This window comes from Dicentrarchus labrax, unplaced genomic scaffold (genome assembly GCF_905237075.1).
Source record: "Dicentrarchus labrax unplaced genomic scaffold, dlabrax2021, whole genome shotgun sequence".
Taxonomy (NCBI): Eukaryota; Metazoa; Chordata; class Actinopteri; family Moronidae; genus Dicentrarchus; species Dicentrarchus labrax.
The window spans coordinates 14,733,751-14,757,727 of record NW_026136701.1 but is presented as its reverse complement, the minus strand read 5'-3'; the positions used below and the strand labels follow the sequence as shown (position 1 = coordinate 14,757,727).

Here is a 23,977-nt window from a genome sequence, read left to right as displayed (position 1 = left end):
ATTATTGTAAGAATATAATGATGCTTCAAACTGACAAACATGTGAAAAACATTTCTGTCTTCGTCTAAGTGATTGCCTACTGACAAACTGTCAGATCTACAGTTTGTCTTTGTTTGGCAAAATTGTTGTAATTTGTTATTCTGCGATGAAGATTTCTGCAGTTATTCTGAAGGATGAATCTGCAATACAGGCACAGCTGAGTTGGCCTCTTTAGAGTCCTGTTGTTTGTTGCATATCGCCTTGAAAACACACATAAAATAACAAATGTCGCTGCTTCTGTTATTCAAACGAACTATTCACTGTGTGAGCATGTGATTTAGTTGCTTCAGCATTGAAGTCCTGTTCCATTGGGTGTTTACCTTATTTTGTGTAACCCCATGCAGCTCTACTGTGTATTAGCCTTGCTTGTGATTGAGTTTCCTGGTCAATACAGCTACTCAAAAACACTTCTTCTCACAGGTGACTAAGTAACTCATCTTTGAAATCCTCCCTGTCTGACACATTCATTACAGCAATAACCCTCCCATCACCCGCTCTGTCAGATATGCTCATACCTCAGGGGACCTAATTGCTTGAAGTAAGCAGGGACTTCAAAGCCACATACAGAGAACTGACCTTCAATACCTCAAAAATCTCTGCAGCTACAGTTTTCTACATAGAATAGTGGAGCTCGAAAATGTCTAGAATGAATGACCTTTAAAGCAGAAGTAGGGTACAGTTAAGGGTAGAAGGTTAAATGTGGCTGTGGTGTGCAGGTTTCTGTCTGTCTGGTTTCTGAGTCTTGTCCAAACTTCGTTACCGTCTGCCTGTCAGAAGCTTAGGAGAAAAAAAAAGACAGCTCTAACCTGTTTGAACATCACCTGGTGCAGCAAATACTTCCATCTAGTGTACAAAAGAAGAACTAGCACAAAGTAATTTGGTCAAGGGGTTCATTAACACTAAACTCAAGACCAACATCTAATCAAATAATTTCAAGGGCTGAAAGAGAAGATAAGATTATGATATAGTCATATTCTCTCCAGTGCAGCCTAAATGTTGACATCTAGACACACAGAGACTTTGTTAGAATTAATATACATAATGGGCACAGACCCTACTTTCAGTTTTGGAACTTTTTGGAAGTGAAAACAAAGGAATGCACCAAAGATGTTATTATTACCCAATGCAATGGCAAAGCTGGTCCAGGAAGTGTGATAATTGTCTGCAACAGACAGTTTGGGTAGTTAATATTAACGGTAACATGACAAATGTGGGGATTTGATGACAGTCTTAGTTGTGTTAGTTGAAGATTATGTTGATTCTTAAAAGCCCACCAATGAAAAGGGGGGCTTAGCTTGTATTACTACTTGTTTGTTGCTGTGTATTATTTTCAGGGTTGGGAGGGTTTAAAAATGTAATCAGTAACGTAACTTGAATATGCAAATAAAGACAAGAGATCGATTACAAAAAGACGAATTCACATATTCTATAAGACAACAGAACAATGTAACCTTAGAAAAGATAATGGAAACCAAGATCTGAAGGTGTTCTCTGCTCACTGAATTTCTAAAGAAAAACCATTTTCACAGCTGGAAGGCAAAACTTGTACTATACTGTGATGTTGTTCCTTTTTCTGCTTTCAAGACAAAAAAAAAGGGAAATTGTGGAATATTATTTTTCAGTCGAGGCTATAAAAAGTGCCCTGAGATAACTTCTGAATAATAATAATGAATTAATCCTGCTAACAAATCCCCATTTTTACTAAATGTAACTTGATTACAGTTACATTTCATGTCTCCATTCCCTGTAATATGTTACTCACCCAGCCTGATTATTTGTTTGTTTGTTTGTTGTTTGTTTGTTGGGGTGGCAGGGCCTCATTCAGCTAGCCTTGTCCCTGCGTGCACCAATTTAGCAGCTGTTTGGTCACGTGATGGACACTAACGTCTGTCAGCTGATTGACATGATCAAATTTCGGCTGTGAAGTGTGTTGTGTGTCTCTCAGCTTTAGCTTAAGGAGCCCAAAGTCTGCGAAAGTTGGGTGAATTAAGAGTTTGAAAGTCCATACCCGTAAGTCTAAAGTTGTTATGTCATTCTAACGTTAGCTAACAAGCTAATTGACCTAAGTTAAGTCAGTTAGTTAAGCTAGCTCGTGTTTTCGAGTAAATTAGCTCCAATTAGCTCCTCTTGGAAAGGTTGTGTTGTTAGTTTTAAAAATCTGTTTCCACTCCACACTCAAGCTAAAATAAATTCAACAGGCTTGCGTTAAATGACTAACATAAGAGTTATTAAACATCTAAAGTCGTATTCGCTTTTACTGGTTGCAGGCCTCTGTCTAATAGTTGTCATATAAGTTATCTCAGGCAGGGAAAGTCCAGTGGTGATGGAGGCAGACACACTTGAGGACCAGCTTCTCCTCCATGCTCAGGAGGGCAGCTGTTCTCATATCCAGAGGCTCCTCCAGTCGAGGATCGACCACGGCAGTCCTCCCAACATCAACTGCAGATGTAAATGAAAATAATCTTATTTGTAGCCCGTTAGCACGACTTCAGGTAGCTACCACAGGTGAGTGTTAATGTTGCTTTCTGTCACTGTAGCTAGGTCTAAAGCCAGTTCAGGATGGACACCCCTCCACCTGGCCTCTTACTTTGGACACAGGGATGTTGTGGAGGAGTTACTCAAGGTAAGAGCTCATATTACTCTGTATGTTAGGTGCATATAGTACATATAGTATTTGCAGCTAGTGAGATCAACTTCATGAAACACATTTGCAGACAGGTGCTGATGCAAATGTGCAGAATGACATGGGTGACACGCCTCTTCACAAAGCAGCCTACACTGGAAGAAAGGTAAAACATTAAAGAATTCAATTCACCGTCAGCCTCTGTATCATAATAATAGGTCCTGTTTGCATCGTAACCTGTGATTCACCTTTGTCTCACCCAACCAAAATGTCAGTCAGAATCACTATTACAGACTTTCCTCCATTGATGCTTTTGATTGATGAAAGGTGATGGTCAGATTTTTCTTTTTTCTATACTTTGAACCCTTAAGGAGATTGTTCTGTTGCTGCTGCGGTATGATGCCTGTTCCAACATAATCAATGGAACAGCTCAGATCCCTAAAGATGTCACAGAAGATGATGAAATCATTACAATGCTGGAAGGTATGAAATGATGGGGAGTGTTTTTTTCCTTCTCATTACTGTAGATCAGTAGCCCTTGTTCTCACATCGTGTTTGGTTTGTGCAGCTGCAGAGAGAAGAGAGACAAGACGGCGGGAGGAGAAGCTTCTGGAGGCAGCTAGAGAGGGGGACATCTCCACAGTGTCTAAGCTGGTTAGTGTCTGACCTTTCTGAAAACTTCGGCAGAATATGTTTCACTTTGGCAGCATCTGTTCCTTTCAGGCTGCTGAGATTGTTAAAATGCACAATTACATTTATATTTGTCAAGATTCTGGTCGCAAAAATCCAACATGTTTGATGTATTCTCAAAAGATCTGACCTGTCAGGAGGTGATAGTTTAAGACTGTCCTCTGAAAACCGTTGTTGCTTCCATATCAGAATTATAATTGCCCCGTTTTCTGTGTATGTTGTTACCGGCTGTCTTTAGTTATTTAGGTACAGATACGTTTCCATTACAGTTAGAGGTAAATGCTGGTGTCTTCTGCTTCGGTCTGTCGTTCAACTGTCTTCTGATCTTCAGCTCAGTGGAAAAGGAGCTCCAGATATTCACTGCAGGGACTCGGTGGGGAATACGCCCTTACACTGTGCAGCCTACAGAGGGCAGAAGCAGTGCATTTTAAAGCTGCTCAAGTCTGGAGCAAGCCCCAGTATTAAAAACAACAATGGTATTTATCTTATCTTTGAACATCACCTCTTGTTATTATGACCAATGTGTTATCAGTACAATAATGCTTACAATGGTCCATCACAATTTGTTTTCAAAGAATACACGTTTTTGTAAATACTGTAAAATATTTTATTGCATGGCTGATTGTGTTGCAGATCAGACAGCATTAGACCTGGTCCGCAGTGATGAACTGAGACCGATTCTAGCGGCCTTTCAATACAAGGTAGGGACAGATAAGTAGTTTTTAATCACCCCATTAATCAAATGAGGTTTTCCTTTTTCCAGAAGAAAAACATGGTTCAGGTACAGAAACGAATGTTCAGTAGCAAAATGTTCCTCTTTGAATGTAATAAACATTTAGTGCATGCAGTCCTACTTGAGCTATCAGTTCTACACAGCTATTAAATTTGGTATTTGAGTCATGGCCCACAAAGCATGTTTTCTAATTATTGTAGTGATCTTCTGGCCTTACCGAGCAGCACAATCGAAGCAGAATCTAGCCAGGAAAAATCTAAATCTAATGAACAGATTTCTGTGAAATTTACTGAGCTCATTCCTGTTTCCCGGGAGATTAAACATTCCAATTTCTGGCACTGCTTGAGCAAATAACTAAATTTTTTTTGTACTTAAAGTCAACACATGGTGTGTTTAGCACCTTAATCACAGATGAGATGTTTGCATTTCTCTTTCAGGAAAAAGTGGAGTTTGCTATGCTGCACCTGGCCTAAAAATCTGTGCCCACATTTATCTTTGTGCACTTCTTCTTCTCATATATTTCTATACATTTTCACTTCAGGTCTGGTGACTGTGAAGAAAATGCTTTGCAAGTCAGCAGTCCTTGCTCTTGCTTGGATGTCTGATTTGCCTGGCACAGCTTCACTGCAGAGCATTGCATAGTCATGGTGGAAATAAAAAAGGCTAAGCACTTAGCTGTTAAGTAAATTAAAAAATATACATTTACCTCTGAAACTGTGCAGGTTTTTACTGTAATTCAAAACTGAAGTTAGTGTTTCTGGTCTCACCGGAAATTCTTCAGCACTGTCCATCAGGCTCTGACTGTACACAAGTCTGAGGATTATTATTTTTTCCCACAAAGGATGTGAGCAGTGGGGTGCAGAAGATTGAAGGCCCTCTTTGGAAGGTACCCAGATGTTGAAGTGTATTCTTGTTTACACTTAATATGTCAGGCAATGGTTTTGTTCCCACTCCTACACGAACATACTTTATTTTTTTTTTTGTTACTCAACCCACAATATCATCATTATACACAAAAACTGTCTTCAGAGCCTTCCTTATTATTCATTGTTTTGTATTTCATGTCTGTGTTCTCTGTGAATAATAATTATAATCTGTTGTTGAATTCTTGCGTCTCTGTCAGAGTTCACGCTTTCTTGGATGGCGATCCCACTGGGTGGTAATTGAAGATGGAACTCTCTCCTGGTACCACAGACAGTGAGATAACTTTATATGTATGCTGTTTTTTTTAAAGATTATAGTATGAACATGTATAGTGTATTTTTTAATGCCATGCTAGAAAGTCTTGGTACTCCACCTTTGATTCACTGTGTGTATAAAAAAAAAAAAAAAAAAAAAAAAAAAAAGCTAACAAGGAACTTCAATTTTTTGTTGATCTGGCCACCCATGTAGACAAAAGCGGTAGAGTTTCTGCCGCCTCTTTCGATTGATTTCAAGGGGAACTGAAAATTACATTTAAAATAATTATATAGAAATAAGCAATCTTCTCACTGATGGGGTTGTTTGTTTATGTACTGTAGTTTATATAGAGACATCAGTATTAAATTGAGACTGCTTCATAACCAGTTAGAAAATAAAATAGTTAATTTAACCAGACAATGCCTTGTTACTTGCAGTAGCTGAAATATAAGAGCGTGCCTGTGTGTTGGGTGTCTGATGCCATGTCAAAATGTCTTTGTCTGTGTGTTCTGCATCTGTTTTTTTTCTAGGGCTGATGCACTGGCTGGTGTCAGAAAACAGGGCTCCAAGTCCCTATCTCAAGCCTACTGCATGGTAGGTAGTAGAGGTTACAGGCTTGTTGTAAATAACCTTCATGACGACACCAGGATTCAGTTGTGAACACATTGTCCTTATGACATGATGATGTTTGACATCTAGTGCAGCAAGCAAGACTCTGGGTAATTTCATTTTGTCATTCTAGGTCAAACCATGGGATCATTGCTTCTTCATGCTCAGGTGCTTTGATGACGCTGTACATTATTTTAAGGTCCCCTCAAAGACAGATTCAATCGCAACAAGAAAAGTGAGATGAGATTCACCTTCTATGCTGTTGCTATACCCCCACCTACTGACTGATTTGTCTATGCTGCAAGGCTGGACAACATTGTAAATGTTACCGATACTTGTCCACTTAGAGATGGCTGGATGCTTTTGAGGCGCATTCCTCCTATAGCACTCGCCACCACACCCATGAAGACACCATCGATGATGCAGATGGTAATGGTGGCGACACAGTGAGGAATCTGTCACACGCCCTTCAGGTAAAATTAAGTTCAGGCTTTTTTTTAAAAAAGGTGTATTATTAGGTGACAGAAGGACTCAAATGTGGAAGTGTCTCTCTTGTCCTGTGCTCCTGCAGGCAGCCAACGCTATCCAGCAGAAATTGGAGAGTGAAGTGTCAATATTTATATCGATGGTGAAGAATGAGAAGAATTGTGGTAGGAGTCCTGGCATATACCCATGTAGTTAATCCAGTGTCGTTTTTTTTATTTTGCCTGTTTTTATACTAGTGCAAATTAAATGTTCAGTCAATTGACAAAAAATTATTTGCCAACAATTCTGATAGACTTAACTCTGTGGTTGTCGATAAGGGGTTGATTGGAATGGAAAATAAAGGAGAATGGGGGGGGCATTTCAGCTGCAGTTTTTCTGATTTGAATCGAATGAAAGCTGAACATCGTTTATAGACATGCGCAATCTATAATGAGGAGTCAGGAGTAGGCATTGCTCAGATATAAAGTGTCACAAGCCAAAATGATTGACACCAATACATGGCAAAATTAAATGTTTGTTCTGTTTTCTGCTTCTCAAATGGGAGAATTTTATGTTTTTTTAGTTATTATATTATATATACATGTATATTATTTAGTTATTTTCAGCTTTTATTTCTAGGTTTCTAAATCTTTGTGGTATGGATTGTTTTCTGACATTATGTTGACTAAATGATTAATTGATGAGTCAAAAAAATAGCGCACAGATTAATCAGAAATAACCACTACTTGCAGCCAAATTTATACAGCTGCACTGAAAATTGTTTTATTTTTTTTCTGAAAGAATTGGCTACTCCTCTGTCACTGAAAGCCAAAGAGACCAGTGAGCTCTCCAGTGAAACCTGTGCTGCTCTCCATCTGTGCCTGGAACTGCTATCAAAGCAAGAGGAGGTAGGGAAGCGTCTACATCATCTTAATCAAGCCTACAGTATATCAGCATGTACTGTACAGGATTGGGCAAACTAAAAATCAGCATACAATAAAGTTCACTGGGGTTTGGGCAATATTATCCACCATCATACCAGCCCTCACATATTATTAAATGCAGCCAGAAACATAAAAACTTTGCAATAATTTATCTAAAATACTGTATTATTGTAATGTTTGCTACAAATGTGAAACAGTGTTGGCCTTGTGCTGCAATCTTGTGCTTTTCAATTCAATTCAATTTTATTTGTATAGCGCCAATTCATAACAGAAGTTATCTCAGGACACTTTTCAAATAGAGCAGGTCTAGACCGAACTCTTTAACATTAATTACAGAGACCCAACAGTACCACCATGAGCAAGCACTTGGCGACAAGGGCAAGGAAAAACTGCCTGTTAAAAGGCAGAAACCTAGGACAGATCCTCCGGCTCTAGGTGGGTGGTCGTCTGTCTCGACCAGTTGGGGTGAGAGAGAGAGAGAGAGAGAGAGAGAGAGAGAGAGAGAGAGAGAGAGCGACAGACAGACAGACAGGTGCACAGCAACAACAGTATTGGCAATGGCAGTCAAGCAGGACCATGGCAGGAGGCTCCACCAGGATCCATGAGAACCTGCGAGACGAGAAAGCACAAGAACTCCGGGGAAGAAGTGGAGTTAGTAACATGCATTAAAGGGACATGAATGAGTGCAGAAAGAGAGAGGAAGAGAGTAGCTCAGTGCACCATGGGAAATCCCCCGATAGTCTAGGCCTATAGCAGCATAACTAAGGGATGGTTCAGGACTCACCTGATCCAGCCCTAACTATAAGCTTTATCAAAGAGGAATGTCTTAAGCCTACTCTTGAAAGTGGTGAGGGTGTCTGCTTATGTTATAGTTTTGGAAGCTGGTTTTCTTTTTCCGATTAGCTGCATCCCACTGAGCATGTCTGAATCTTCCTCTCATTGACTCCCATACCTTAGCCCATGTGCTGTGCTCCTATTGGCTTAATAAATTATAATGAATGATTACAAAATCCTCAAGCTCCTCCCCCTTACGTTAGCTCCCTCCATAGCAATCAGGTTTGAAGTTTGTGAGTGCCAAAGTGTGTGTGTCCCTATCCACCTGTCCCGGTGGCTGTGCCGTGCCCTTGGGGGAGCAGTGGAACCGTGTGGTAATCACTGGCATGTCTGTAGGAAGGACACAGGCAAGATCCGCTTTTATGCTTAGGTCTGCATTCAGCTTGCAGATCAGTGTAGAGACACACACACACACAGACACACACATACACCCTTGGACTTGGATCCACACACTCCCGCTCTAGGGAAAGGCTGTGCATTGAGCGAGGGAACTGAAGCGCGTGCATATTCACAGGCTCAGCTGGAGATGCATGCATTCACCCTCACACAGTGAGAATACACGCTCGCAGGCACACTTCCACATGCCAGAGCATCCGAGCGCAGAAGGAAGAAGAGACAGTGACGGCACTCTCCTCCAGTATCTGCACAGGTACAAACCACACACTTCTTGTCTTCTTACATCTCATTGTTCTTTATTGTCAGCTAAGCAAACTGGCTGTGTTTGCAACGTGCTGTTCCATTTTGACTTAGCGTAAGGTGTTTGAAGTTTGGCCCAGATTAGATTTAGTCTGATGTTTTTAGCGTTTTGTAGATATGATTGCTGGCCTGAAGTGTTGGCATAGGCGAAAGCTATTCATTAATATGCGGCGGTAATTCCTATGGATGTGACGATTTGAGTTTAGAGTGTGAAATTGAACATGTTTGAGGTGGTACTGAACGCTACACAGCTCGTTGCACCTTTTTTAATGAGATCAATTTATAATGTAAGGAATTCTGTCAAAGTGAAAACATGGGAGGGATAGATTAAATTGCATTGAGGACTTATTTGATATGGTGATTCTGAAATTTAAGCTTTTAAGATAAAGAGTGTGGGTCTCACCATTTTAACGTAGCAGTAGTTCTTTTGTGATTTACATTACTGTTAATTATTAATATTTTACTATTCATTTTAAATTGGCGCTCACAATACCACACTAAAATGTTGAAACTGTGTCTACTCATTGCTGGTTGTAGTATGGTATGCACTGCAACTCTCATTGTAAAATCATCTGCAAAGAAGCAGTTAAGATTATATCTATATTAAGACGCAACTAAGGACTCCTGTGTCTACGTGTGTGGTTTTGTATAATACTTTGAAGATAACTGAATTAATTCCACATCTGATAGTGTAAAACCCTGCTTTGGAAGTCAGCTGGACATAATACTGCACAACAATGCTCCAAATGCATTATGTTTACACAGTGATGTGTGCATTGCCAAACCACATTATCTTAGTATGAATTGGCAACAGCTGCTGTCCTGTCACAAGGAATAACCTGGCATTGTTATCACGGGCAGGCTGAGAACATTCATTGCAGTCTCATCACCCAGGAAGCATTGGAAGTGTCAGAACAATGGACACTGGGTTCATTTCTGACAAAAAGCATAAGAAGAAAATGTCTTAACAAGCATGTTACATCGATTTGTCTCAAGCTAAGCTGGTGCTACTACGTGTACTAACAGGATTATATTTCCTACACTGCTGAGATTGCCTGTATTAGGCAGTATTAACTCTAATCCCACATTTCCATTGTCCCACCCCAGATGCCTCCATTTGCTGCCACTTCCACGTTTGTTTCCTGAAGTACATAACATGCAGTACTCGCATGCTGTTGTAACTGTGCTTTGATGTCTGGGCAGATGTAAAATAGTTTTTGCAGCAATTACAGTGTTACCCTTTAGCAGAATATATGTGGCCTGACCCATTTCAGCAGATGCTGCAGGAATAAAGTATGCTAGAGAGATTACCACATTTATACAATACGTGCAGGGCACAGTATGAATGGTTGGTTCTTGGTATTTAAAGTTGAGAGATTTGTGCTGCTAACTTTGCTTCTTTACAAGAACATTGTCACAAAGATCGAGCAGCATAGAGACAGTTCTGGGCAGAAACTCTCTTGGGGGTTGTGACAGTAACAGACACAGATTTATAAGCCCGACCTAGGCAGCAGGCTTCCACACCTGTCAAGAAAACAAATGGAGGCTTACAGCATGAAACCACTTAGTGGTGACACGCAGATAAGCAGATCTGTCAGTTTGTATTGCTCGGAAGGCAGGAAAATGACAGCATAGTATCTTTTCTTTTTTCTTAAATGTTTTTGTCCACAGTCTATAAGAAAGCCGATTGCCCTTCAAACCCTCAGGGATTGGTGGGAACACAAAGTACCGTTTGACCTTTTACTTAAACCATCACCACATGGGTAACTGACCTACTGACTGTCATCTCTCACCCAGGAGAGGTTTCTCTAGGCGCAGCTAAATGTTCTTGTATGTCCCTGCGCTGACTTCGATCTTTGTTGGGTCACACAAGATCTGTATAAGAGGAGGAAGTGTATATAAAACACTTTAAAAAAATTTTAGCCAAGGGTATGTATGTATGTATAGAGCGGTACCTGGAAGTATTATGTGTAATTGGTTACAGCACTTCTTTGCTGTGCCGGTGCGTACGTCATGCTCATATCAAAATTTTATTTCTTGCTCCCAGTTGTCATAGTCATATAGTTACACATACAGAGTACTGTATAGAGCTATAATAGATTTGCCTCTGAGATTTGCTTCCCCTTCAGCAGAGAAAAAACAAATTTTAGAACAAAGTAAAAGCGCTACCCTTTAGGGTGTTGGCCAAGGAGAAGCTTCCCTCCCAGGCTTCAGCAACAGCTACTGCACACAGCCTCAGCAGGGCTTAAAATAGCGCTGTTTGTGCTCAGGCGAGAGGATGCAGCGAGAGCGAAAGAGCTGGCTGGGATAGTTACACAACAAAGTGTTCTGTCCCTGGCTGGGCTCTTAAGCCAAGTGCCTGGGACAGGGAGTGTTAACACAGGCTCCTACACAGCAAGCTCATTTATGTTCCACAATACATTTAAAAAGATGCTTGGGGGAGATCGCAAGGACAATCTTTTTTTTTTTTTGGACACTCATGATATGTCAAATGGGTTTTATTTGCCAGTGCCACATTGTGTTATTGCTGTTGCTGATTGGACGCATGTTCAAGGTCATATTTTGGCAAATTGGCTGATAATCACAGCACAAACATTTTAAAACAATAGGATGACACTGGATTTCCGACCACATTTAGTTTCAATTGTGTTTTCCTTAGCATTAACCTTCCAATTAATTGTCTCGGAAACACAACTTTTTCTATATCTGTATGGAAGCAACAGAATCTGCACATCTAAAGTGATACTGTATTACTGTCTTCACAAAACATTACCTGAGCATACAGTATAGTAAGTGTGATGACAGCAAGAGCAAAGGTGTGAAGTTTGCCCTTGACTGTGGGTGTGAGACTGCGTGTGAAAGAACCTACTTTATGAGCTTCTGTCACAGATGCATGTGCGTTACTTTGTCTGGTTTTCAAGTATGCAAGTAAAGGGATACAGGTCTATATAAAGTGATCATAGATAACAAGTGTGATTGTGGCTTTCTAGCTACAGCAGATTTGTGTATTTGTAAAAACGGGATGATAAGCTTAATTTCAGATAAATTGAATGTTGCTTAAAAAGTTCTAATCGGAGGTTTTATATTTTGCTCTGTTTTAGGATCTGCATATTGTTGCAGAGGAGTCATTCTCACCGTTCTGCTTTGTATGTGTAATGACGTTTTGCTGAGTCAAATCTTGGGCACAAAAGAAATTAGGTTTACATTATGTAATTCATTTTATTTACATAATAAACCCTTAGCTTGTATTATGGGTGCTCCAATTGAATATGAATGGATTGGAATCAATCAATATTCAGCAGCCTTGTAGTTTGCTGATAAGAAAAAACAAAACTGCAAATGGATAAATATGTCACTGTTATCACTATCTCATCCATCATGTGTAATCTCCAGAGTCTGAAGCTGTTTATGTTCCTTACCATTATCTATATACTATATATTATGTATTGTATTATGATTTTAAACATGTCTTAGAAGAGATTAGCACTATTCAAACAAAATGGCAGGCAATAGGGTGTATTTCACATTTATTTCTTTAATGATAAATATTTTAGAATAGAATACCACCAAAATAATTTTTTTGACCTTGTTTATCACATACAATCTCCATGGCGGTCACTGAAACATTGTTCCCATAATGGCTAGAGCCACATATTATATATACCAGGCAACTGGTGAGTCACAGATACACTTACAGGCATGAATTATGACCCCTCTTGAGCACATCAGCAGATGCAATGACAGGTGTTCCTTTGTGCATGGCTGTGCACATAACTGATAATACTTCAGGCACTTTAAGGGATGAGGGTGAACTTTTCGTCTTTAATAGAAGACATTCTGGCCCTGCTTTACGGTCTCAGATTTACAGTGTGATTTACAAGCTCTTGTTTCTCTCAGACTCCGCTGCCTTCCTCAAGGTGACTTTTTCTAAACCATGGAGGCTATGTTCCTTTTCTTCTTTGCTTTGTGGGTGCTTTTTTTTGGTATGTTTATAGTACTTAAAATGCATTTGAGTTCAAGTGTCCTTTTTTAAAGTTTTTATTTCAAGTAAAATTCAAGTAAAATCGTCATTGTTATAGCCATCATCTTCTATATAATTCTTGGTAGCATCTATGGATTTTTATTTAGTTGCCTGTCTTCTGTTTAGTTAGTAAAAGACACATAACAGAAGCAATAGACAATAGGAAACACTGATATAGTCTGTCCTACAGTGGCCTGGCTCAGGTTGCTCTGAAGGGACACTCAATCCTGGGCTACAGAGCTCTCGGAGACTGAGGTGTTTGGTTCCGACTGGAGGAAACCAGATCTGTGGGCAGGGTCAGAACAATGACCTGCCATCAGAACCACAAAGCGACAGACACTGTGGCAGCGACAAAAGCAGATCAATACCTTCGTATCAATCAAACCATCAGTCAGTCATAAATTTGCCAACACTGTCCATATTGTACTCATGTTGGATCAAAATATATATGAGCATATCCTCTTCATTCACTTTAGCATGTCTGTGGGGTTTGCTTGTGTGTTTTATCTGTCCAGTGGTCCTGTGTTTGCAGGTGTGGAGTCTGAAGTTAGAGCAGGAGGTGGAGAAGAACAAAGCTCTGACAGAAGCTCTGCGGACATTGGCAACTGATCACCACGAACTCAAGCAGTCCCTGTGTAAGACCAGAAGGTTGTCTAACCTCAGTACCCTCACTGAAGATGACTTCTATGACGCTGTGTCAGGTCAGCAGCCCCAAGGTGGACAGTTAGTGAAGTAATCAAGAGGTCATCATTTTACTGGGGGTTACGTGAGATCAGTAATCATTGCACTATGTATTGTTCCTCATACAGTGTCTTGTCTTAAGTCTCAAGCATTATCTGGAGTATTTTCTTCACTGGTAATTTTTCTAGTATTACTTAAGTTGCATGTTTAATAATAGTGAGTTAAATGCATTGTTCATCTCTCCCATTGCAGAGCTTTCCTTTTTAAAGATGTCATGTTGAGTTTTGACCTCTAGTAGCACTATAAAGCAACTTTTATAAGTGGGTCCCCATTTTGTTAGCACTCCTGCTGTTGGTTTCACACTGTTCTGCTGCTTGACTGATAAATGCTAAATGCTGTGAAGTGCCCAAAAAAAGTACAGCAATGTGCCACAAAAAGGGAAGAAGAAGAAGAGTGCAAGCTTTCGAACATGGATGTCAAAAATATAGTTTTAAACATTGAAAATGTTTTATGAGAAAGATAACTCCACAGGGCATCTTTAGGATTTGTATGTACATACAGTTCTCACATAACAGAATAATGAGTGTGTGTGTGGTTGTATCCAACACTCTGTCAGTCTCTGAGATTGCCCAGACAACAAGTACAATTCATCAGTAGTTAAAAGATGATTTGAGACTGTTTACTACCCTGTATGTTTACCATGTACAGTATTGTCTGTGGATTGTACAGAGTTTGCTGCGTCGCATGCTTAAAAGGCATGCCACGGTGAATTTGCACAATAGACTTCCTTGTACAAAATGTTTGTGTACTTTGGGCCAATCTTTCTCAGGAATCATTGCATTATTCATAGATAGCCCTGAGTTATCTACTAGCCAGAGACACTCTGCCCGTAGACTCGGAGCTGTGCTCAGCATATATATGAGAATGTTCACAAATGCCAAGTTTAGTGTGTAAACCCCAACCACGTGTTTTTGTTTATATAGAGGAAATTTATGAAGCTGTGTTGTATCTGCTGCCACCATCAACGCAGTGCATATGGTACAGCCATGCAGCTGTCTGAAATTGAAATTTCTGTCAACACATTACTCAGTATACAAGTACAGGCACTTACAATAAGCACTCATAACTCAGATTAGCTTATACAAATATCACACTGTTCTCCCCTCCCTTTATTTATGTACCTGTACTGTCACTGACAGTGCTGGCAATGGGAGGAGTAGCATCCAGCAAGCACAGAGCAAACAATGTTGGAGGAAATGAAGCCTCTGTGTGGCCTCTCATTGGAACACAATCCTCAGGTGGGGTTTGGCTGGCAGCGGGGAGGGGGAGTTTGGAGAGGAACTCGAGCACAGGTGCTTATTTGCGGACAGTGTGTTGTTCAGGCTGCAGCTTCTCGGAGCCAGGCCACTCAAACTTGTATGTGTATTTGAGTGTTGACCTGGCACACTTGGCATGATCTGGCATCTGCCCCCCGTTGTCATCCCACAGAGTCGGAGTCGGAGCTCTCAGTGAGCGGCTTCCTGTCTGTGGCCAGTCACTCCTGTGAAGAGGACGAGGGGAGAGACACCCCCCTTCTCAGCAGCCTCCGCCATCCCACCGCACTCAGGGGGCCTACCGGAATGTCAGGGGAGGGTGACCATGGCAACCAACCAGCCCAATACAATGGAGTCAAGAAGCACAGGTGGGACACGCTCCAGTTATATGATGTCATGCTTGTTTACTGGCTTAAATGATGGGAAAGAGACTAGTGGAAATGTAATGTCGGCCGCGCTGAGTGCTCTCCAGACGACCCATTCACTGTTTATTATGTACAAGGCTTCATTTAAGATAATTACCACAGCTGCTAGCAGGAATCAGTAGAATATAACTTTTACATTGTTGAGCAACTTGAACATCGTACATGTGGCTTTTTAGTATGCGTGTATGATGATAGGTTGCAGGTCTCAGTCAGCAAGAGGATGGGAGAGTAAATGGCAGAGTTGGTGTAATGAGATACCACTTTTCCACTCTCACACTCAGTCTGTTTTTGTAGTCAGGTGTTATTGTTTGAGCACCCAATCCACAGAGAATAGCCTGTTTTGTTTTTCCTACCAGATCTAACTCTCCATGTGAACAATCAACATAGCGCTTGGCGTTTTGGTGGGGGTGGTGGTGAGGGTTTCCTGAAGATTTGAAAATCTCTTTCATTTCCGTGGATGCTGATTCTGGCCTGGCCCCTCTTCCTTAATCCAACAAGTGATCCATGAATAATTTAGCATGTGCTGGCTCAGAGTAGGAGTTGGAGGAAAGGGGACTGGCTGGCTGGCTGGCTGGCTGGCTGGCTGGCTGGCTGGCTGGCTGGCTGGCTGGCTGGCTGGCTGTGTGTGTGTGTGTGTGTGTGTGTGTGTGTGTGTGTGTGTGTGTGTGTGTGTGTGTGTGTGTTGTGCATTAAAGATTTATGAGATGTCTGTTTATTTGGAATTACTCCTATCATTTAAAGATACGTATGTCCCCAGTTGCCTGTAGATGGTCCTAAGTCTCGTTGTCTAACGTTTCTCTCACTCTTTACCTTTCTTTCAACGACACCCTACCACAGCATAAATTCTCCCAACATTTTTTTATACAGTATTGGAAAAGTATTATTATTATCATGTATGTAATAATAAGGATTTGAAGACTGTTAAGGCACAACTATAGACAGTGCTGACTGTAAAAAGTGCAAGTATTGATTTAGCATGTTCACGTGTATGGAAAATCCCATGTCACTTCCAGGTTGGCTTGTGTTAGCCTCTGATAATTTTTGTGTTCAACAGCCAAAAAACTACAGGGCCCGCAAATCTTCAGACATGTTCTTTGGAACAGAAAACCCCCATTATTGTGTGTGTTTTGTTTTTTTTTTAAAAAAAGGAAAGAAAATCCTCTATCTAAAAATACATTTTTGGGGCCGAAGCTGATGGAACACAAACTAGGCTAGAAGGTATAGTCTGCCATGCATCAGTGCTCTGCTCATCCTACAGATGGAGCAAACCCCCACCCCCACCGCTCTGTTTATTTAGCTGAAGTAATGGCTTTTATTTGTATAGTTGCTTTAGCACTCGATTTTAAACAAGGAGACCATCTGCCTCCAGCCAGCATACCTGTAAAACAGTCCACAATACAGTTGAGCCCCTCCAGCAAGGCTGAAAGATAAACAGACCAGACCTGGCCAAGTAACAAAGGTTAAGAAAGCAAACGTTTGGTCATAATTAATCTAAATGGTGTGCAAATGTGATTATCTTGTAAAAGTGAGCCAATTGTGAGCCAGTGACCAATTTAAGAACTGTTTCTATTAAAGTCTTTATAACCGGCCTTGAAAACCAACACATGCAGTTGTACATCCATTCATGGGTATTGCATGAGGCTTGACCAGACCAGCTGAAAGCTCATTAGCTTACAGGTGTCAGATGACTTTGTTCCCAAATGGTGGTTCAAGCTATGTTTTCTGCTCTGCAGCTTCCAAATAGTACACGCACTCAGCTGTAGACAAAATAACGGTAATAATAGTAAATCATTTTGAGTGGAGAAGAGAGGACATCACATGCTCTCAGACGTCAGCGTTTGCCTGCAATAAATTGCACACCTGAGACAAAATAAACAATGATTTCCCATCAATATAGAGTTTAAAAGTCTTTGTATTTGCATATACAGGTAGATGGATGTTTTGGCACAGGATATAGGCACAGTCATCCTCATTATTTTAATCCTCTCCCATATTTGACAGCGTTTCTCCTTTTTATACTGCTGTCCCACAGAGCATGTTTACCGGCTCCAATGTTCTCCAGGAATGACGTGAGCATCTGGAGTATCCTGAAAAAATGCATTGGCATGGTGAGGACAGATAATTCTCCTCAAACTGATTTTTTTTTGTCTTTTTTTTTGTGCTTCTGTTTGCTATTTAGAGAAAATGAGCGCTGACTTGAGACATTCTTTTTAACTCAAGACCAAACTCAAGTGAAAAATGTAGGTAACAGTGACTAATTAGTTTTTGTACTTCTACCTTAACTTCTGGTGGCTTTAGGAATATAGTCATTAGTATCACTGTCTTGGACTCCTAAGGGATCTCAGTCCCCACTCAGCCCCTGCCTGGATATAATCACATATAATAATGTCTATTAATGTTTTATTACCCAATATAATGTGGCTAATGATTCATGCATACGCAATTCAGTGGACAGGCGATAGATACATGGGGGTATGCATAAAGTGTGTTAAGGAGTGCAGCCATGTGATTGTTTTCTCTACATCCTTTTGGTTGTAAACCACTGCCACTTACATTAAACCTCAGATATTACAGTTTAAAGTTAGAACATACAGAATAATGTCAGTTTGCAACACCACCAACACTGAATTGAGTTGTGTACAGATGCTCTAGAAAGATGGCATTTAGCTCTGTTGTAATGATTCTAACTGGATTTTAGAGCTGCACATAATACTGATAATTCATTAGAGATGGACACAACCCACTCCCCATGCAATAGTCCTCACTGTTTCTTTCATCTTCTCCAACATCTTTTTCAGGAGTTGTCAAAGATTGCCATGCCTGTTATATTTAATGAGCCTCTGAGTTTCCTCCAGCGGTTAACAGAATACATGGAGCACACCTCCCTCATCCACCAGGCCAATGCCACAACAGACTCTATCGAGAGGATGAAGGTACCACAGTTCCCACATTTACAAACATAGACTCAACAGTTATTGATAATGATGTTCTATCATTATTTAATATTGAATTAATCAGTCATAAGTCAATTCTCTGTAGTGTGTTGCAGCATTCGCTGTGTCAGCCGTAGCATCGCAGTGGGAAAGGACTGGGAAACCCTTCAACCCACTACTGGGGGAGACCTATGAGCTCATCAGGTAGGATGTTGGACACAAACTTTTCTTCTTCTTCTTTTTTTTTTTTTTTTTGTGAAAAAACAAGGAAATTTCATGTCCCTGTTCCCCATTAGAGACGATCTGGGCTTCAGGTGGGTGTCGGAGCAAGTAAGCCATCACCCTCCAGTCAGTGCCTTTCAAGCTGAGGGCCTCAAGGAGGATTTTGTCTTCCATGGCTCCATCTGCCCCAAGCTCAAGTTTTGGGGAAAGAGCATAGAAGCTGAGCCCAAGGGACTCATTACACTGGAGCTGCCTAAGTGAGTGCACAGTCTGAAAGCTGCTTTTGTCTGATTTGATTCCTTTTTGGAGGTTTGCGTCAGCTTATGTTACTTTTGTCTTTACCTTTTTTCTGCTTTGTCTCGGCAGATATAACGAAGCCTACACTTGGACAAACCCCACCTGTTGTGTCCACAATATCATTGTTGGTCAGCTTTGGATTGAGCAGTATGGCAACGTGGAAGTGCTCAATCACAAGTAATAGAAATCCCCTTCTCTTTATGCTGTCCTGTTTGCCTGCAAATGCATGCTCACCCAGTGCGTTTGCAGGCACGGAGACTAGGGTGCATGAATATCTTTCTTTCTTTCTTTCTTCCGAGTGTTGATCTACTTTCAGATTCAGCGTATTGATCATGGGAGCAGAACTGGGACAGTTGCCGTTAGAATAGAAGAGCAGTATAATTAATGTTTGAAAAGGCTCAGCTTGTAGAAGGAGAATAGTGAAAGAGAATTGTTAAACAGTCTGTCATTCTGTGGTAGGACCGGAGAGAGATGCAGCATGACGTTCAAGCCTTGTGGCCTCTTTGGAAAAGAGCTCCATAAAGTGGAGGGATACATCCTAGATAAAAGGTATTGACAGGCTTTTAATTGGCAATAATTTAATTTTTTATCCGATGTTTAATACAGCCTGAAAGAATGTAAATTCATCATAAATTACTACATTGTTAATTACCTTATGTCATAGCAGCACAACAGTTTATATGATCTGAGTTTTACTGTGTTGTCTCAGTGATGATGAATCTAAAGGTTTATTAACATTTGTTTGTGTGGTTGCAGCAAAAAGAAGCTCTGTGCAATATATGGCAAATGGACTGAATGCCTGTACACAGTAGACTCTGCTACATTCGATGCCCACAAAAAGACTGACAGAAAGAATTCAGAGGAAAAAAAGGGCAATAAACAGGTATTAAATTTGACTGCTTTTACAGTTGTGACCAAAATTATTAGCCCCCCTTATGAAATTAGACAAAACTCTTGATTTCTCCATGGAAATGGCCATTAAAAACACATGTTTGTTATTTTGGAAACAAATACACTACAAAGACAAAAGGTGACAAGTTTGATTAGGATATTTTATTGATACTGAGTTGGAAAAAAAAAGGCAAAAATGAGAAATCCAAAATTATTAGCCCCCAGGCCATTAATAGTCAATAGTGTACCCTTTCTGAGCCACAACTGACAACAACCTCTTAGAGTAGGTCTTTACTAGGTTGGCACAGGTCTCCTGAGGGATTTTGGCCCATTCTTCCATTGAAAATTGTTCCAGCTGGTCCAAATTGCGTGGTTTCCGAGCATGGACATTCACTTTGAGCACCCGCCGCAGATTCTCAATAGGATTGAGGTATGGGCTCTGTGCGGGCCACTCCAGGACCTTGGTTTTGGTATCCTTCAGGAACTGTTGGACCAATTTCAATGTGTGCTTTGGGTCATTGTCTTGTTGGAAGACCAAGCAACGACCTAAGGATAGACTACGAGCAGATTTCTGCATATTATCCCTTAAAATGTCAACATTATTTTCTTTTTTCATGATGCCATGCAGCCGAACAAGGCTCCCTGTGCCTGAGGCTGCAAAACAGTCCCACAGCATGATTCTCCCGCCACCATGTTTAACTGTGGGAACTGTGTTCTTAGGGTTCAAGGCCTCTCCCTTTCTTCAGCAAACATAAGCAACATCCATGTGCCCAAACAATTCCAGTTTAGTCTCATCAGACTTGGAAGCACAGACATCCAAAACTCATCTTTACCTTTCAAAGTTCACGGGCAAACCTCAGTCTGGCTTTGATGTGCCGCGTAAAGAGTAAAGGGGTTCTTCTTGGACGATGGCCCTGAAGCCCACCACGATGGAGAGCCCTCACAACTGTGCTCCTTGAAACAGCAACTCCAGCCAATCATCTTGGCAGATGTCTGGGGATTCTTGCTGACATCTCTGACAATTTTCCTCTCTAGAGTTCTTGAAATCGTGAGCTTACGACCACGCCCAGGTTTGTTTCTTACAGAATTTGTCTCCTTGTACTTGGCAATGATGCAACGTACAGCGGTTCTAGACACTGTGAAACGCTTGGAAATGGCAGTATAGCCTTCCCCCTTACCATGAGCCTCCACTATCTTCTTTCTGAGCTCAAGACTGATTTCCTTTGAATATAAAATGTTATTTTATATTCCAAAATGTACCAAAAGCTACTAAAAAGCACTGGTGAATGTGTGATTATATCGAGTTTTATCAATGCTGCAAACATTGAGAAGAATTTTAGGAAAATGTTCCATAATTCCTGGGGGGCTAATAAATTTGGTCACAACTGTAAAAGTCACAAATGTTCTGTCTCCGTTTGGTTCCAGTTAAACTTGAGCTTATGTGTGTTTATCTCTGTGGCCCCAGAGCAGTGTGGATGAGGAACCAGAAGAAATGCCTCCACCTGAAGCCGAGACAGTCCAGGTCATCCCAGGCAGCGAGCTCATCTGGAAGATAACGCCTCGACCCGACAACTCAGCCAAGGTGCGAGAAGACAGAAGGGGGTGGAAAGAGAAGACTTTGTACATTTTTGAATAAGAAAGATCATGCATAGTAGCTGGAGATGAGGCTTTTGTGTTATTTTGTTGCTTTATGTTCTTGCCACCTGATCATTTTATCCTCTCTGACAGTTCTATGCATTCTCCACATTCGCCATGCACCTAAACGAGCTGGAGAAGAGCATGGAAGGAGTTATTCCCCCAACAGATAGTCGCCTCAGACCTGACATTCGCGCCATGGAGAATGGAGATATAGGTACAGTGTATGACCTTGATTTGAGGCCCTATTATGCAACACCATCTTAAATACTACCTCTGGTGTTATTCAACTTTATACATCACACCTTTTTTTATAGATTTGGCAAGTGCAGAGAAGAAGAGACTGGAGGAAAAACAGAGAATGTCCCGAAAAAATCGCAACAAATCAACGGATGAATGGAAAACAAGGTTGGTCACTGAGTAATAACATGATGTAATGTAATTTCCCAATTGCTAATTTGTTTTTACTAATGTCCTCCCTATTGTCTTGTGCTACCAACTGTACTGTCCCCTTTATTATACTTGAGAAGGAACGCTGCACTTGGCCCAAGGTTTGGTTCTAAGCTTTGTTTTGTTGCTGTGGATTTCTCTGGTGTGAAGTGCTGCACAACACCACCCTCCTCAGGACAAAATGCACAACTGCAACTGTGTGTGAATGCATGAATGCATATGTCAAGAAACTGGTACTCAAGAAGATATTGGTGTTGGATACAAGTTCACCTTGTCATGAACCAGTGTTCTAAATTCTCTCTAATTTTTTGTTTTCTCTTTGTAAAACCTCTGCAGGTGGTTTCAGCAAGGACCCAACCCCCATAACAAAGCTCAGGACTGGCTCTACTTGAAAGGCTACTGGGACAGGAACTACAGTCACCTGCCTGACATCTACTAAGTAGAAATGCACACAAATACCGTACACATGGTACAACACCTTTTGGACTAATCTTATCTGCTGCACTGGGGTTTGTTCACAGTCTTAAAGCAGTCAAAGGCAGTGAAACACTGACTGAACCCAGAGGCATTTATTCTTCAGTAGGTGTGTGTGTGTGTGTGTGTGTGTGTGTGTGTGTGTGTGTGTGTGTGTGTGTGTGTGTGTGTGTGTGTGTGTGTGTGTGTGTGTGTGTGTGTGTGTGTGTGTGTGTGTGTGTGTGTGTGTGTGTGTGTGTGTGTGAGAACAATAAAGCACAAAAACTCTTTTTCTTATTTATTGTGGTCCTTGACCACTTAAGTATGGTATAGGCATGTATTGGAAAAACTAGAATGTATTTTAGAAATATTTATATATTATATGTTAGATAGTGTTTACACAGCAACCTTGGTTTTGTTGTTAGTCTGTCCATAATGACCACTGTCCACTGCTGGTCATGAAAACATTTTACTCGTCCAATTCGGTGTGGAGACATACAAGGTAACACCACTATGAACAGCTACAATGGAGTGCATGATGCATTCTGAGCATATTGATTCAAGGCTTATTTAACTTGTGCATGCATACTATAATGCAGTGCAAAGTATTGAAATAGCCCGTTTGGGAACATTTGCCTTTGTTGATGAGTGGTGTACAAAGACAATTAGTGTTTTCACTGGACGTTGAATGAATGTTACCACATCCAACAAGAATCATGGCCAGCACTACAACAAGACAAGAATTATTTTTTAAAACATCATTCAGCCCTAAACTATGTACTGTATAGATGTGTATAGAGACTAAGACATTAGTCTACTTGACTCTGTAGATACAGTAGCACTTTTTTTTTTTTGAACTATACTAACGCAGGGACACTGGCTCTGCACTTATAGCTTTGGGTGTGCGTGTGTGTGTGTATAAAGGTCTTGCCATAGTTAAAGTATAATTAGCTATATTCCTAGTGCTATTGATCTAATTGTAATCTAACATCACAATAAATGCATGTGCATCACTAACTATGCAAGCCTTACCTCCTTCACAATCAAGCACTAATTTTCTCATGTTGTGGATAGCTGCTAAATGTTGTTTTTTTTTCTGTTATCAGTCTTTTGGGTTTCAAAACTGAATTTCTATTGTTGCTAAATAAAAGCTTAATGTTAATTTAACTTTTTTTGGTTTTGTGCGAGTTGCTTTAATTTTTAAGGAAATATGTGCATTAGGTGGGTGTTTGCTGAATTGTTGTATTACAAGATGAGTGGAATTAAAAATTAATATATTTTACTAGATGCTGTCTACCCCACTGCCTTCTCTACCAGGGGCCATGTCCTACTTACATGCCCCCAGCGACTCTTTGTGAAATTCGTCTTGGTCTTCCTATTTTACTGATTTACCTCCAAAATTATGCAGACTGTTTTTTTTTTTACAATTCATCCATGGATCCCTAGGGGAAGAATGTAAAATTCCCAGCAGTAGCTTGACCTGTTCATATCAATTTCTCTGTTTTGCCATTGTGAAATACATAGTTGTAAGTTATTAGGTGCACCTAGCTCCTGCAATAAATCCTACCTTAATGAAGGTTATAATGTAACCGTTTTAGATGCATTGATTCACCATTATGATGCTTTTAGAGGCTGTAGTTTGTGGTGCAGTTGAGCTGTATTGCAGTATACTAAAGGTGTTAATATATTGTCCTTGCCATCTATATAATTGAGGGTAGACTAATGCAATCGATATTCCCTGCTGCTCATGTAAGTACCCACTGTGTATTTGTTTTAAATTGTTGGAATGATTAAAAGAGTTATCAGTAGTGTTATTTGTGAGCTATTAAATCATTTGTTGTTGC

General features: G+C 40.5%; 1 protein-coding gene across 6 annotated transcripts; it reads left to right on the top strand.

Moving 5' to 3' along the window:
- Positions 1-2,347: 2,347 nt before the first annotated feature.
- Positions 2,348-23,941, top strand: LOC127363470 (oxysterol-binding protein-related protein 1-like). Of its 6 annotated transcripts, XM_051399925.1 has the most exons (27): positions 2,348-2,486; positions 2,577-2,662; positions 2,754-2,828; positions 3,034-3,145; positions 3,231-3,316; positions 3,684-3,828; positions 3,986-4,053; positions 4,927-4,971; positions 5,209-5,282; positions 5,795-5,858; positions 6,007-6,108; positions 6,221-6,346; positions 6,445-6,523; positions 7,140-7,246; positions 13,366-13,534; positions 15,003-15,195; positions 17,285-17,360; positions 18,051-18,185; positions 18,292-18,389; positions 18,482-18,664; positions 18,774-18,881; positions 19,164-19,253; positions 19,461-19,587; positions 21,061-21,177; positions 21,324-21,447; positions 21,548-21,638; positions 22,017-23,941. In XM_051399925.1, exons 1-27 carry the CDS (start codon positions 2,363-2,365, stop codon positions 22,117-22,119), a joined length of 2,907 nt encoding a protein of 968 aa, XP_051255885.1. In that variant the 5' UTR covers positions 2,348-2,362; the 3' UTR covers positions 22,120-23,941. The 6 variants fall into 6 exon arrangements, with proteins under 6 accessions (XP_051255885.1, XP_051255895.1, XP_051255904.1 ...); XM_051399935.1 differs by lacking the exons at positions 2,348-2,486; positions 2,577-2,662; positions 2,754-2,828; ... (4 more) ...; positions 4,927-4,971; positions 5,209-5,282 and adding an exon at positions 5,283-5,299; XM_051399944.1 differs by lacking the exons at positions 2,348-2,486; positions 2,577-2,662; positions 2,754-2,828; ... (5 more) ...; positions 5,209-5,282; positions 5,795-5,858 and having other exon boundaries at positions 6,007-6,041.
- The last annotated feature ends 36 nt before the right edge of the window (positions 23,942-23,977 follow it).